This window comes from Carya illinoinensis, chromosome 13 (assembly GCF_018687715.1).
Source record: "Carya illinoinensis cultivar Pawnee chromosome 13, C.illinoinensisPawnee_v1, whole genome shotgun sequence".
NCBI classification, from domain to species: Eukaryota; Viridiplantae; Streptophyta; class Magnoliopsida; order Fagales; family Juglandaceae; genus Carya; species Carya illinoinensis.
In genome coordinates, this window is record NC_056764.1 from 5,704,227 (window position 1) to 5,719,441 (window position 15,215).

A 15,215-nucleotide genomic window follows, 5' to 3' on the forward strand; every position below is an offset into this window, starting at 1 on the left:
GATTATCTTTTTGTATTGCATTTGAATTTTATTTTCATCTCTCATACTTGATTCATTTGTTACTCACAATTCTCTTATACACTTTGATAACCCATTGTCCTTGTGGAATATGATCCTAGACTTATCCTTGATACAACTTGACACTTCTACACTTGGAAGCACATTCGAAACCGAGTCAATAGCCGTCTTCAACTCTTCGTGTGCATGGTGCGGGACCACCAAGGAGGAGATAGACGATGTCAGTGGTCCACGTGGTGGCTATTGACGCCCCTATCATGCAATGGTGGGGCTAAGCCGAGTACCCTTGACCACATGCACTCCTATGCATGTGCTGCTTACAACGAGGCAGCTATTGGCTGGGGTGATCTTAAGGCAAACAACTCTTGTGGTCCACAAGGTAGCCACTGGCAGCCCTGTCATGCCACAATGAGGTTGGCTCCACACCAGCAGATATAGATGACCCTAACAGGCCAAGTGGTGGATGTCGGTGTCCTTCCCCACGGCTAGTCCTAGTGGTTCTCTTGTGTGCATGGCAAGATGCACACAATGTGCACTGTTCACGAACCTAGTGGACAAGGGCCATCATGATGGAGCTAAAAACCAATGGTAGTCCATAAGGAGACCATTGACGGGTCAACAAGACTCGTAGTGAGACACCATGGGTCTTTGGGTGCATGTTGTCATGCACCCATAGGGCACTATACATGTTGTTGTGCATGGCACTGTGCACCTAAATGCACAGTGCTTTGCTTGAATTGTGTGGGTGCACAATGCCAGTGACTTGAGAGGTGCATGTGCATGCACAAAGTGCATTTAAGTCCACAGTACTCACCCATTCACTCTTCCTTCTTTTTGCACAATGCATCCAAAGTGCACTGAGCATTTGCAGCTCAAGTGGCAAGTAACTTGGGTCTCCACTTGAGAAAAAATGGGTTTAGTCACCCAGTTTCTACAGCAATGTTTTTTATAAAAATAAAAATCGAAAGATTGAGGGCACTTATCTAGGAGGATGTCATCTGCTTGTTCAGTGATTATTTAGCATGCCAAAAAATTGTCATTCTCCTACGTCTATTGTAGAAAGTAAATCAAATCCTATAGAAAGTACTAATTGTTAACGCCTAAAAATAACACAATAAGCCAGAAGAGGAGAAAGAGTCAATCTGGGCCCATTATGGCCATTCGTGGCTCGATCAGTGTGGTGTGAAGCCCCCAACGATGGTCTAGTGTGGTTGTACAGTGTTCGTGCTTACATTCATGGTAGTGAATAGAAAATAAATGGAGAGAAAATAAAAAAAATGGAGACGTACAAACTTACGTGGTTTGACATAATGTCTACTTTCACGGGTCGTTTAGGGGAGTGGAATCCACAATAATATGATTGTTTGACAAGTTATCATGGTCACTCATCTTTGCTGTACAATGGAGATCAGAGATCTATTTTCTGAAGGTGAGCCTGTCGTTAGTGCTCTGGTTCCCAAGTTGAAGATGAAGGAGAGGCTGAATTCAAAGTCTGGAAGAAGAAGGCTCTAAAATCATCTGGCTTCCTTCTTTTTTATCTTATGTCTCTTGTTCCTTTATGCCACATCCCCTCTCCTTTATGTCACACCTCATCTTTTTCTCTTGACACCATGTGCTTCTTCAACTTTTTGTCATCTCCTTCCTTCTTTCTTTCTTTCCTCCTGATGAGACTCTCAACCTTGGGTTGAGGCTGGGATTAGAAAACTACATTAGGCCTGGTATATTTTGTCCCCTCTCAAATGTATTTTTTTTCCTAAAAGGATCAATGTATTTGTTTATATCTATTATATCTTAGTGTATTTAACTGTTTTCTTTTTCTTTATTAAGATCTTAATTTCTCCATAGAAGAGAGAAAATCATACTTTATTATTCATGATCTGTTATTACTACCATGACATGGGTGAAAACGTTAAACAACTTGAATTCTTGTAGTTTCCTTTTTGTATTGTAATACAAACCAATATCCATCACATTCAAAAACTTATTATTACCTTACAACTCTAAAATGGGCAATGCCACATCCCTCAAGGCACCCTAGATTCACAAAGTGAGTGCAAAATCCGGTAAGGAGACTTATCCAAGCTGCCAAAACAAGGATTGCCGAGATTCCTGACTTCAATCCGTTGCTTCTCTCCTGTAATGTTGGGAGCATAGAAATGTTGGGATCATTATTGATTTTTTTATTATCGTATCTAAACTCATTATGGCTTGTATAAACTCGTACAACTTCAAATTTATTATTTTATAGATATTATATTAAACTTTATGCCAAGCATTCGCAAGTGTTTAAAAGTGTAGAGAGAATCATGTTGTTAGCACGATGATACAATGGATATCATGATTTGAGTCAATATGAATATTATAAATCATTGTACTGATATGTATTTATAATAGCTATATTATTTATATTAATTCAAATTTGTTTTGCCAAATTTTGTGGATATACGTAAGATATTTTGTGTGTGTTCGCGCGCCTATACACATTCAATTTGTTTTCTTGTAGAACTCATATACATATAGCTTGTGCAATTGGAAAGATTTTTTAGTTTATTAACTATTATATATAGTTTACAAATTACATTGCCAATTTAATTAATATAACCTTGACATAATTAAGTAATTATCTATATGAATTCATGTATAAGATTTTTTTAATGAATCTTATTTGTCTAAGAAAATAATAATTAATCAAACAGTTCATGAACAAGTTTGAATATGCGTGGTAGATAAATAACATACCGATTGTAGATTATACTGTAGCTTGGTGATAAACTCTACTTGACTAGGCTTGATTGTGGCCTTAGCTATAAAGAAACTTGATATTCAAATTACCCTCCTCTATGATCATGTAGATACTTTAATTTGATCTTGTTAAGTCTTGCTAAAACATTTTTCATATTGATTCTCTGTTCAGGCAAATCTGCACAATAATGTAAAGCCAAGCCCATAGTTGTTGATAAGCAGGTCTCCATAGCAGCATAGTCATTTTCATTGCTCAACAAATTGGCATCAATAACTTCAAGTATCGAAAGCGAAAATGATTCTTCTACTAAACACTTTAAGCTTATTTCGCTGGTAAACATATCATCAACGGGCTTCTTTCTTGTGAAAGTTTCTATCAATAAGATTCTATAATTATACACATCACCTCTTGTAGAAACAATTCCTCCAAATCCATACTCTACACATGTTAAAACATATCATTTCACATATGATAACTAGGGATGACTTAATACAAATTAGGGCCTAAGGTAAAATGTAAGTGAGTTATTCGTGATTATAATATAATAAAATATAAAATATTATATAGAACATTTTTAAAATTTTCAAAAAAAATGAGATTTTATTAAAACTCTTTAAATAAAATTTTTTGAATTTGTATTTAATACAACTTTGTGGCCTCAATTTAGCAAGATCTTAAAAAAGTTATTTAAAAATATAAATAATTCATTGTATTAAATATTAAATTTAGTAGTATGGAGCCTTGCACAAAAAATATAAAAATTATTTAAAATTTTATTTAATGAAATGGTTTTTATTTTTTATTTTTTATTTTTAAAGAAAACACCTCACTTTTACTTTTGGAGGTATTGCATGGGGTGGGGGCCTTAAGCAATGGCTTAAATGACCTTACCATTGAGCCGACCTGATGATAATCCAAATAAATTAAGTGCAATGGTCCATATATATGTTACCAAAGTAGAACATTTATGTATCAATGCAAGACTAGAATGATAAAAATAGTAATTGACATTACCTAGTGCCATATACCCAATTGTAGCCATGGTCATTGTTTGCGTGAGAGAAATTCCATCACTTAGGAGTTTGGCAATGCCAAAATCAGCAACATGTCCAACCATATCTTCATCTAATAAGACATTGCTCAGCTTCAAATCACAATAAACAATAGGTGTTGAATAACCAAGATGAAGGTATTCAAGCACCGCTGCCACATCAATCATTATATTAAGCCTTTGTAGCATATTCAAACAATGGGTGTTAGAACACAACCACATCTCTAGGTTCCGTTTAGGCATGTATTCCAAAACAAGTGCTTTGAAGTCAATGTTATTACAAATGCTAATGATTTTGACAAGATTTCGATGACAAATGTGTCGTAATATCTTGCATTCTATGTCAAAACTTTTGAATGCACCTTCTACTTCCAAGTTTAGAACTTTTATTGCAACTTATATACCATCTAAGAGTGTCCCTTTTTAAATTGAGCCGAAACTCCCTTCTCCAAGTAAGTTGTTTGCACCGAACCCTTCTGCTGCTTGTAAAAGTTGTTGGTGTGATATTCTTCTCCATGTTGATAAAGGCATTGAGTCTTTGTTGTTGGAAAGTTTTGAATTCTTCTTCCCATGCAGTTATTGAGTTGAAGTCTTTCAAGATAAATCGAGAGATTTCCAATGGAATTAGGAAGGACTCCATTCAATGGATTCATAGACAGATACAAAACTTTGAGATATGCATTGTTTGAGAAATATGAAAAAATACTCAATTCAGAAGATTCAATGGTCAAATTATTGAATTCGAGGTTGAGCCACTGGAGGAGTCTTAAATTACCAAGTATTTTTGGAATCAAGCCCGAGAATTAGTTCCTTGACAAGTCAACTATAATTAGCCGTGAAGCATTGCAAATAGAGGCTGGAATCGTTCCGCTAAGTTCATTCATCCCAAAATAAATTCCACTAAGATTTGGAAGGAAGAGGCCCATATATGATGGAAGAGTGCCTGAAAGGTGATTTCCTAGTATGGAGAACACTTGTATTGTTGAGATATTAAATATCTCCAGTGGAATTGTGCCAGCAAAATTGTTAATTCCCAAATGGAAAACCTCAAGGTTCTGCAAATTACCAATTTCACTTGGTATTGCACCTGTCACAACAAATCTATTAAAAAAAGTTTTTATAACAAATCAAACAAAACAAGTAATAATTATTTGTAAGAGAACAATCCAGACTTGGAATATATACCATCAAGGTTGATAAGGCATGCAACATTTATCATTGGTTGAGCCACCCTTGTGTTGATTGCAGTGGTGGATCGGAGCCACATGTAATCTAGTGGGTGCAATTTTTACATAATGACAAATTTTTTTTTTTTTACTTGTCACATTGACTAAAAGAATATATATGACAACCATACTGAGAATCCTTGTTAATATTCTAGCCATTAAAAGATTTTGATCTTTTCAATTAATTTTTAATTACTTAAAATTAATTCCAACATATCAAAAAAAAAAAAAAAATCCCAACTTCCATATCCATTTAGAAAAATCATAAAAATCCATACACCAAATCGTTTTTGCTTCTCTAAAAAGCTATTAACTTTTTAATTTAATCGAGATTGCATATAAACTAATCATGAATGGTGATATATATATATATCAACATAGTAACCCAAAACAAGACTAAGGTTACATTACATTAAAAGAATTTAGTCGTAGCCAAGGTGTAATACTATAAGCTAGCAATGTTATAAACTTCTCTATTTTCAAAGGTACACTCGACAAAGGGGTTTAACAATATTGGAGAAAAAAATTATTGCTACTTATGGCTTATCCTTGTGTATGATTTTTTAATGACAAATTCTAGGGAAAATTACATATTCCACCATGGGACTACCTAATTATTTTATTGATTTCATTTGGAAGTACCTAATTAGAGAAGATCATATATAGAACGTGCATATGTACTAAATCTATGGTGACAAAGTGGCATCTTTATTATCAACTAATACAAGACATCACGTACCTTCGAAGTTGTTGGAGGCAAGATACAAAACTAGGAGCTGGGTTAAGTTCCCTATTTCGGGTGATAGTTTTCCTGAGAAATTACTAGACAACAAGTTTAAATATTGCAGCTGTTTGCACTTGAACAAAGAGGATGGGAGCTGACTACCTGTGAAACATGCAATTACACTTTAGAAACAAATATTGAAATTTACTTACCGATAATTAATAGCATAACCTAAAAATAAAGAGTAAATATATATACCTTCGAAGTTGTTTTTGGCAAGGTCTAAATATATAAGCGTGGTTAAGTTCCCTACTTCCGGTGGTAGTGTACTAGATAGCGTATTATTGCTGAGATCAATATATTGCAGTGAAAACATGTTGAAGACAATGGAGGGTATTGGACCTGAAAACTTGTTTATTGCTAGAGAAATTAATTGCAAGGTAGACATGCTCTTGAAGATAGAGGATGGTATGGAGCCCAAAGCTGATTATCTTCAAGTACAAGTTGTTGCAATGAAGATGTACTGTTAAATAGAGATGATGGGATAGTGCCTTCGAAATTGTTGGATGGGAGAAGTAAACTTTGAAGTTTTGTTAGCAATCCTATCCATGAAGGGATTTCTCCACTCAATTCGTTATATCCGAAATGCAAGAGTTCCAAACGATAAAGATGAGACAATTCATTTGGCATTGAGCCATGAAAACTATTGTTCCTGAGGCGTAGGCTAACAAGAAGTGAAAGGTTTCCTATATGCGGAGGAATGGTTCCTACAAGACCATTGTTAGAAAGGTCCAAGGCTGTGACTCGATGATGTTTGGAACCACAAGTGACACCAACCCAATTGCAAATTAAAGTACTGGATGACCAATTTGTTGTCAAAATATGGTGAGGGTCGTAAGAAATATGAGCTTTCAAGGCAAGAAGAGCAGATTGATCTGTGGTAATGTTGAGAATTTTTGCATCAATACTTAAACTAGACATTATAAGCAGTGGCAGAAAACAGAGGATGAGGAAACAAGTAGTTTGGTCGGCCATGAGTAGTCTATGCGGAATGAGGTATTGGGATTTGTATTGCACTCAAAGGAAGAACGAGATCACTGATATTTAAAGAAACTGCAGGTAGCATTCGAAAAAATAAGGTGGGAACGGTCTATCATATTCTAGTTGTCATACTCTTTTCACATTGTACACAACCATTGAGAGAATTTTAAAAGAATACAATGCATGGAAAGTTTATTTGTTTATCAACTTTTATCTTTTTATTCGCGCACACGGTGGACACAAGTAAGGAATTAGTATAAAATATTTGTCTCCTATGCATTTGATTCAAACCAATTAAGATTGTCTCATATGCAATAGACACATCACCTCAAGCATTTTCCTTAAAATAATCTTTTTCCAAACAGATTTCACAATGTTTTATATATACTTTTCCATAAAAATATTGATTTATTTTTCCCCTATACATGATTATCGCTTTATTTATTTATTTTATAGAAATAGACATCATTTCATTCAATAAACCAAAGTTACAACTGTGATTTATCAATAAAAAAATTAAGATTATAAGTCAAATTATGTATCTGCTCTAAGACATCCACATACATAATTGCAGACATTGTCATAACTTCTCAATAACTTTATCCTAACGTAAAGAGTGCTATGTATAAACAGAATTGAATAGTCCCCTCTATCCTTCCAAGAAGACAGAGTACAGAACACTGCTTTTATAGACACCAAGTCCAATAACTTATTTTTTTTAATTATTAACTAAACAGCAAAAAACTACAATACAAAATACAATAAAAATAACATAACCACAAACACTGACACAAGCCCAAAAGGTACGCCCACAGCATGATTATGGCTTTAGCAATGTGCTCCACCGGTACCTAACCGCCCCTCACAGGGTGAGGAAAATGCCGCATTGGCACCTACTATCTAGAAAATATAGTCCTTTAATATATACTATTTTAATGAAATAGACACGATAAAAAAGATCAAAGTTTAAAGCTTTATTCAAAGTCAATAGATTCTATGCCCAATACTAGGGTCACTGGCCTATATGTGGAAACGTGTTTTCAGCTAGCAAGGCCGATCGAGTAGCTCGACTTTAGTTGCCGTGCACCAATTAAGGGGGTAGAAAATGTAGATATTGCTATGAAAATTAACCATGACTTTTAATTAATAGGCATGTCCTCTGAATTGATTAAAGGGTCTAAAAATTAAGGATATTGGAGTAAGTAGTACTGATGAATTTGACAAAATGGATATGATATAGTTAATACCTTGTATTTTACTCCAGCAAGCTGTCACATAACTCTCAATGGCATGTGATCAACAACCTTATTATAATCTAATTAAGGACTACACTCTAGTTGTCAATTAATGATTTTTTTTTTTTATAATTTTATGACTGGAATATTTTAAAAGATTCTTAATGAATAGACAATATATAGCTCACAATAATATTCCAGTAATTTTCTAAATACTAGTACTCATGAGTAAAATATGAATTTTAGCATTATATATCATGTGGATCCACGTATTATATCTATCTCGATTCAAATTGTAAAAAATATTTGAGCAACAAAATCTCTAATCCCTGTAACTTTATTCCAAAATGAGAGTTTCTTTACAAACAACTTTGCCAATTAGAACCATCTCGACAGTAGTGGAACTACGTGTATCTAGTTTAGAAAATATAGTAAATGGCGTCCCAAAAAAATTTATAATTTTTGTATACTCTATAAAATTTTATAAAATTTTAATATATTTAGAAATGTCTCTTCAATTTTTTTTTTTTTCTATAGTCTCAAAATTTTGTATAATTTTTATATATTATTTATTTTCAAGAGTGTGATCCCATCAAAATTAAATCAAAACTAAGTTTAGGAAAAAGAAAAAACTTTGGGATCCATATTATACAATATTAGGTTTCTTAATTTGAAATCTAAAATAAAAATACAAGAAAAATCATTTAAAATTGATGATTTATATGAAAAATAGTTGAGAGGTTTTATTCTCTAGACTTCATTAAGCAAGAAAATTCTTATTTAATGTCTCTATTATAGTATTACTTGATAGTTTATATGAAGTAAATAAATTTTAAATATTTTATTATTAAAATAATAATAGAAGAATATTATTTCATGAAATATTGTCCTAAAAAATTTGAAACATATATTAAGATGTTTTATTTTTAAAATTTTATTTCTACGTGTATATTGTAAATTAATGAAATCTAACTTTATATATATATATGTTTATGATTTTTTAATTTCAATGTCACACACTAGAAAATTTAGCCCCCCTCAGAAAAATTCTTGGTTCCACCACTGCATCCCGACAATAGTAGAGCATTTCCACAGTATATAGCATGGCACCCTTGACTCACACTTGTGTTTTAGTGGCAATCGGTCCATGAATATTTTTTTTCATATTTTCTGTTTTTGACAAATAAATTAATACAAAAAATTAATTAGATAAACTCTTTAATGTAGATTATGTAACTAACTTATTAAAAAAATAATTAATTATATTTTTATTTATGATATTAATAGTTACTAACTTAGTACTTTAATATTCATAATGACCTATATTAAAATTCTAATATTTTATATATAGCTAATAAATATTAAATAATTTCATTATCCATAAATTATTCATGCTTGCTTGTAACTTAGGTATCTTAAAAAATTTATCTAATTACTTTAATTAGGTGTAAATAGTAGAGTATTTATCTACATATAATAACATATATTATTATACAATTTATCATATGATATATTAGTTAATTGATAGCATATATTATTTACATTTTATATAGTCAATAGTGATAAATTAGATGAGAATTACATAATTAACTTATACAACTACTACTTAAAATAATATGTTATATATATAAAAATATTTAAAAAATTAAATGTAAACATTTCGATCTGATCCGATCCAACAAATCTACACCCAGAGACTAGACCGTAAACTGAATTTTTGATACACCATGGACTGAGACCAATCAACATGATTTTAGGTTCGATTCGATCAGTTTTTCCGATCCGGGTTGAAAATCTTTTACCCCTGCTATGGAATGACAACTTTAGAGCTCCAAACTTGCAGACTATGCCCCCAAAAAAAAAAAAAAAATCCAGTCGGAACACAAGTTTCTTCCGAAAGATTTTTAGGGTCGGCTAATCGGTTAATCGGCTAATCAGAATGACTCTAGATCAGGTCGGGTCGGAAGAGTATTTTCAGGTCAGGTGAACAGTCCTACCAAGAGAACTTTTCTTTAGAACTCTAAACCATTGGTGCGTTGCCTCGATACAAATGTCTTTGTTCATTCTAGCTCATGCTTGTTTACCATACAAATTGCTTGGAGTTGGAGTGATATCTCATCACATGATATTAAAGTGAAATCACACTCAACAACCGCGGCCTTGAACCGCGAAAGGTGCACTATCAACTCTCCCTGGATTGCCCAGCACCATATCTGCAACCATTTCAGCAGTTCCCAAAGCCTGGAGATTGGAGCAGAATGATCAGCAAATCTCACAATTATGGCATGTTACATTGCCACAGGTAATGGAATCAGCTATGTTATAGCATTTGCAAGATACAGCTGAACTTTTTGCGCATGGATAGAGGATTAATAAATCTTCATGAAACAGGGTTACTTCATCCCAATATTCTTTAGCAGAACAAGAGAGTTTGAAAATTACCAAAGAAAGCCCCTCCCCTTCATGCCCAGTCGCAAGAAACACATTCGTCATCCCAGGCACAGGCCCGATCATTGGCTTCCCATCAGGCACTGGACAGTAAAATGATGTCAAGAGTTTCAAATAATCAAAAGCCATTATTAAAAATCATTTACCGTTCACGAGAATTTATGACCGTGGGACTCACTATAGGGACGTAGTCCTATTCTCACTTTTCTGCTCCTACTGAAGTCCGAAAGGGAAAATTCTCTTAACTTGGGAAGAAATTCTGCAGCACGCTTCCATATTTGAGCAACAACAGGCTCATCCACTTCAGAGCTGAAACCTGCAAACTGGCGGCTACTTCCTGAGAAGACAGATATGAGACTCAGCGTGAGCAATTGATGGGTTTGTCCTGAAATAATTATCAACAGCGAGAAAAATAGATTGAAGGTGAGACTGGCATTCATACAAACAACCGGCCTAATAGATTTCTAAAGGAAGACAAGTTACAGGAAAAGAGGATAGAAAGTTTGGCCAGGAAGACACACTCCCAGCTTATTTCTATTAAATTCGTGTTTTTTCAACTTTGGATTGGAACACCATCAAGTATGAGTCTTTGGCAAACAGTTCACTTGTAGCAGAAGTAGTGTCTAGCTGAATCAATATTGAAGTAGGAAACCTGAGAAATGTTGCCTTTTTTTTTTCTCCTGAAGAACAAAGCTAAAAGAAAAGGAATTGCACAGAAAGATACACATAATTGTTCTTTCAGTAAAATTATAGACATGATATACTTCCTGTAGCTTTAGCTTCCAGAATTTTCTTGATCTTTTTACTTTCTCTGGTTAGGTGTGTATCTATACTCCCTATGTACTTGAACGGTGCGCTTTTTTATCATCAATAAAACTTATCGTACTTACAAAAATCATAGACATGAATTACATTTCCAGAACCATAAAGATCCTCTGGTAAAAATGTAAACTCCACGTACAACTAAATCTGGAAGACAGCCCAACTTCTTAATAGGACACACATAGACATGCACGTGTACATATATACGAATACGCATTCACATACATATACATAAACATATAAAGGAATTGTTCATATCATGAAAATAAACCTTGTACTTTAAAAGATAAAAAAAACAATAGCATGGGAGAATGGAGACAAGATCTAGAAAAGATCTTACCCAGAGTAAGGTTCCCCAAGGTGTCCATAGTGGCTCCCATTGAAACAGACAAGGCTTGCCCATGATCAAGTTGCTCTGAAGCTAAAATGGTTTGATGTTTAATATAACCCACCTCCATTAGACCGTGATTTAGTTGAAGGGCATTGAAATTTTCAAGCACAAGGAGGTGACCCTACCATGCAGATCAAAAGAAAGGTGTGTCTCACACATAAAAATAATAATAAAAAAAGAACCTACTAATTTATGCCTTCAGATCATTTGAGACTTACCTTTCGTGGCTTCACGGGGACATCCAACAAAATATCTGATTCTCTAAACAATTCATGCATCAAAGACCCACTCCAACAACCAGCTGCAACAATGATAGCCTTATTACTGTACAAGGTATTTTTGGAAGTCTGTACACCTTTGACCTCCCCATGGCTACCAGACCTGAGTATATAAGACTACGTAGTTAGCCTAACAGTCCATATCACCTCCATACTGGATTTTCCAATCTTATCAATTGGTTTCAGTTCAACTTATAATGTGACAGAAAAAGCTGGCAACAAACCTTAATAAACTTTCTTTTTATGAGTAACAAACCTCAACAAACATGTTACCGGGTCATGATAGAACTCTGCATATCTGCCTTTTGATGCAAAAAGTCTATTGCCCTACATATTAACCATATTTTTATTGATATAAATTGCACTCTATACAAATGACAGATAATTTAGCTTGGGAAAGAAACAAGAAGATTAGCGTTATAAATTTACAAACAAAAAACAACTAACCTTTTCAATAAATGCAACAGTAAGTTGAGCATCCAATTGGGAGTCATCAGGTAGAAAGGCAGCGCCACCATCTTCTCCAACCATAAGTGCAGGTTCCTCTTGAAGCAAATCATGACTATACATGTACTCTGCTCGCAATCCAGCCTCAGATAGCTGCTGCACTCTCCTTTTTAATAAATCCGATTCTTCAGGAGTTCTACCAACTAATAGGCTTCCTGTAAAGGTTTTTCAATATCATAATCAGTCCTTCCTTGCATAGTAGTTTTAGGCATTTCTTGGAAATGCGCATCAACCGCATCATGGATATGCAAATTGAACTACTACCATCTCTGTATTCTGTTATACCGTGTGTTTTTATCCAGAGTTCTGCTATATATAGTCACTTTTGTGTACTTCTAGCGCAATCCACTGATATGATTGGCCAAAACAGTTATTTTATATTAAAAAAATTAATGCATTCAATTACATTAGTAGAGTGCGCAAGGACTAAGCAAAAGTGACTGCACATAGAATTTTTATTTTATCCATCCCTATTGGTTTTTGCCTTTGTAATATGCTAGAGTCATGCTTCCCACATAGGGGTGTATATTTCACAAAACAACGTAGCTAACGAATTGGCTTCGTAAGGGTGTAAACTGCACTTTACATTGGCATGAAAAATGAGATATGAATAGATGCACGAAACTCTACTTTTAAGGCTTATAAAAGTAGAGGAGCTCCCTCAAAGTGGAAACGTGTCTAAGGTTCAAGCCCTCGGGACAATTTCTAGGGGCCACATCCCATAGGTGAGTAATTGATGATTTACCTGATTCGTGTGATGGGGATGCATTACATGAATTCAGGATTTAACTGGGTTAACGACATTATATTTACAGAGTCTCCAGAATCCCTCGTCATATAAAAAGTGATACTATGACAAATAAATAACATAACCACAAAGAATGTGAAGAAGTTGAAGTAGCCCTATATATGTTTTTTTTTTTTTTAATAATTAGTTACCCTATAATATATTTAAAACAAGAAGAAGAAAAACTGCAAAATAATAATAATAATAATAATAATAATAATAAAGTCCTAGAACAAAAATGAGAAGAACAGTGAGGAGGTGAATATTTTCACAAGGATTTGTCTCAGCAGCTTGTGTTCTGATATAACAAAAGACAACTGGCTGACAAATAATCTGACTAAAGAAGAAACTATTTTTTATAGGTTTTGACTAAAGAAGAAACTAAATAAGTATCATAGCATTTATGATATTTTTAAGCACATAGATCACTATAGCTTATCAAAACATATTTTGAGAGAGGAAAAATCAAGACATTAAAAAATACAAAATCCTATGGGCATCAAAATTGCATACGAGAAAGAACAAAATAATCTACAACGAACAAAGGTAGAGCTACAGTACCTCTCTTCTTCCAACCCATCACTTCAGCAGGATTCAAACCTTGATCATGTATGCTCTCTGCCAGCATCTCCCACAATTTGCGGCTTCTCATTGCCAGCTCCCATTTCTCACTTCCAGGTGTTTTGAGTACCATCCATATATAGCCTTGCCCTATAACCAGCTCAATACCAAACCAAAGATCAGGAAGGGGGAAAAGAGACGCACTAATAGGATCGGCATACTAAACACTTAAAATTTCTCACATTTTCCCCAATTAAAAGAAAGTTACGATCTATGAGAATAATTTAAGAAAATTTGTGTAACATATAGTAACCACACAAACACCAACACCATAATCCACCTTTCGTTTCTTTTCCCGAGCAATATTGAAGAAATGTTTCTAAGTTGCCAAAGACGAACATTTCCAGAGAGGCAATTAACGTTCAATCATCTTTCCAATGCAAGTTTTAAAAATTCTTCCTACTCTTTTCTTTTATATCAATGGCAATGGTATTGCCGGAAGGTAAAGAAACATTTTGTTTTGATTTCTGGACGAATTGACGGAGTATATGAAGATGTTTTTGTCTCTCTCATTTTCGATTAAGCGAGACCTATTAAATATAGTACATTCCTATATTTCGACTACTTTCGTAGTTATATACTTGCCAATTTCTGACGAGTGGTAGGGAACAAGCCACACATACCGATACTAGAAAACCAAAGAGTTTCTACTCTATAACAAAATGATTTTCTCGTCCTTTCCTTTTCATAGATTTTCCAGAGAAACAAACAAAGCATATAAAGAAAAACCCGGATAAAAGAATCCCAAAAGAGTTTACCGGCACCAGTAGCACCGGAACAAGGGACGGCCTTGTCGACGACGGCGACGGACAAGTTCGAACCGATCAGGAACTGGCGGGCGATAGTCAACCCGATGATTCCAGCTCCGACGATTACCACATCAAAAGTCTGAGAAGAAGCATAAATCGGAACGGGCCCAGTACGATTTACTCTTGTCGACAGCGAAAAGAAATTTCGGGAGGGTACGCCGGAGCCAAACAAGGTTCTGCCTGATTTGAAGGCGAAGCTAGTAAACCGTCTCCTTGAAGAGGAGACGACGCGACTGGTGCAAGGGCTTGGATTTGGGCAAAACGTCGAAGCTGAAGCCATTTTTTGTCTTCTCTCGTCTCTAGCTTTCCTCCTTTGCTCAAATCGATCGAATGTAGGTGCAGTGACCAACTGAAATTCAGAAATATTGATTTGCAAGTATGATTGCTTTACTGATTACAGTTCTGATTAATGCTATATAATAATAGCATTTTCTCTTATTTTCCTTAACCTTCTCTAGCTTGTTCCTCCGTCCTCGCTGATCCCAATTACGAGTAAGTTATAATTTTATTTAAT

General features: G+C 34.3%; 2 protein-coding genes across 2 annotated transcripts; both read right to left on the reverse strand.

Moving 5' to 3' along the window:
* Positions 1-2,846: 2,846 nt before the first annotated feature.
* LOC122292231 (LRR receptor-like serine/threonine-protein kinase GSO1) lies at positions 2,847-6,743 on the reverse strand. Its single transcript, XM_043100469.1, has 5 exons — positions 6,209-6,743; positions 5,778-5,924; positions 4,756-4,899; positions 3,776-3,964; positions 2,847-3,199 (listed from the first exon to the last, which is right to left on the reverse strand). The coding sequence occupies exons 1-5, from the start codon at positions 6,741-6,743 to the stop codon at positions 2,847-2,849; spliced, it is 1,368 nt and encodes a 455-aa protein (XP_042956403.1).
* A 3,182-nt stretch (positions 6,744-9,925) lies between these two features.
* On the reverse strand, positions 9,926-15,158 carry LOC122291961 (glycine oxidase). Its single transcript, XM_043100033.1, has 9 exons — positions 14,651-15,158; positions 13,833-13,982; positions 12,425-12,639; positions 12,234-12,304; positions 11,918-12,080; positions 11,649-11,820; positions 10,665-10,823; positions 10,481-10,569; positions 9,926-10,279 (listed from the first exon to the last, which is right to left on the reverse strand). Exons 1-9 carry the CDS (start codon positions 14,979-14,981, stop codon positions 10,184-10,186), a joined length of 1,446 nt encoding a protein of 481 aa, XP_042955967.1. The 5' UTR covers positions 14,982-15,158; the 3' UTR covers positions 9,926-10,183.
* Between the last annotated feature and the right edge of the window lie 57 nt (positions 15,159-15,215).

What these genes read in the sequence shown, in the direction of transcription:
- LOC122292231 (XM_043100469.1), bottom strand. Translation starts at nt 6,743, where the DNA reads ATGTCTAGTTTAAGTATTGATGCAAAAATTCTCAACATTACCACAGAT. An exon ending in TCCTCTATCTTCAAGAGCAT is followed by an intron (nt 5,925 to 6,208) that starts GTCTACCTTGCA and finishes CATGTTTCACAG; the next exon opens with GTAGTCAGCTCCCATCCTCT. An exon ending in TGCCTCCAACAACTTCGAAG is followed by an intron (nt 4,900 to 5,777) that starts GTACGTGATGTC and finishes TTGTTGTGACAG; the next exon opens with GTGCAATACCAAGTGAAATT.
- LOC122291961 (XM_043100033.1), bottom strand. Translation starts at nt 14,981, where the DNA reads ATGGCTTCAGCTTCGACGTTTTGCCCAAATCCAAGCCCTTGCACCAGT. An exon ending in GATGGGTTGGAAGAAGAGAG is followed by an intron (nt 12,640 to 13,832) that starts GTACTGTAGCTC and finishes AAACCTTTACAG; the next exon opens with GAAGCCTATTAGTTGGTAGA. An exon ending in AATAGGACTACGTCCCTATA is followed by an intron (nt 10,570 to 10,664) that starts GTGAGTCCCACG and finishes TTTACTGTCCAG; the next exon opens with TGCCTGATGGGAAGCCAATG.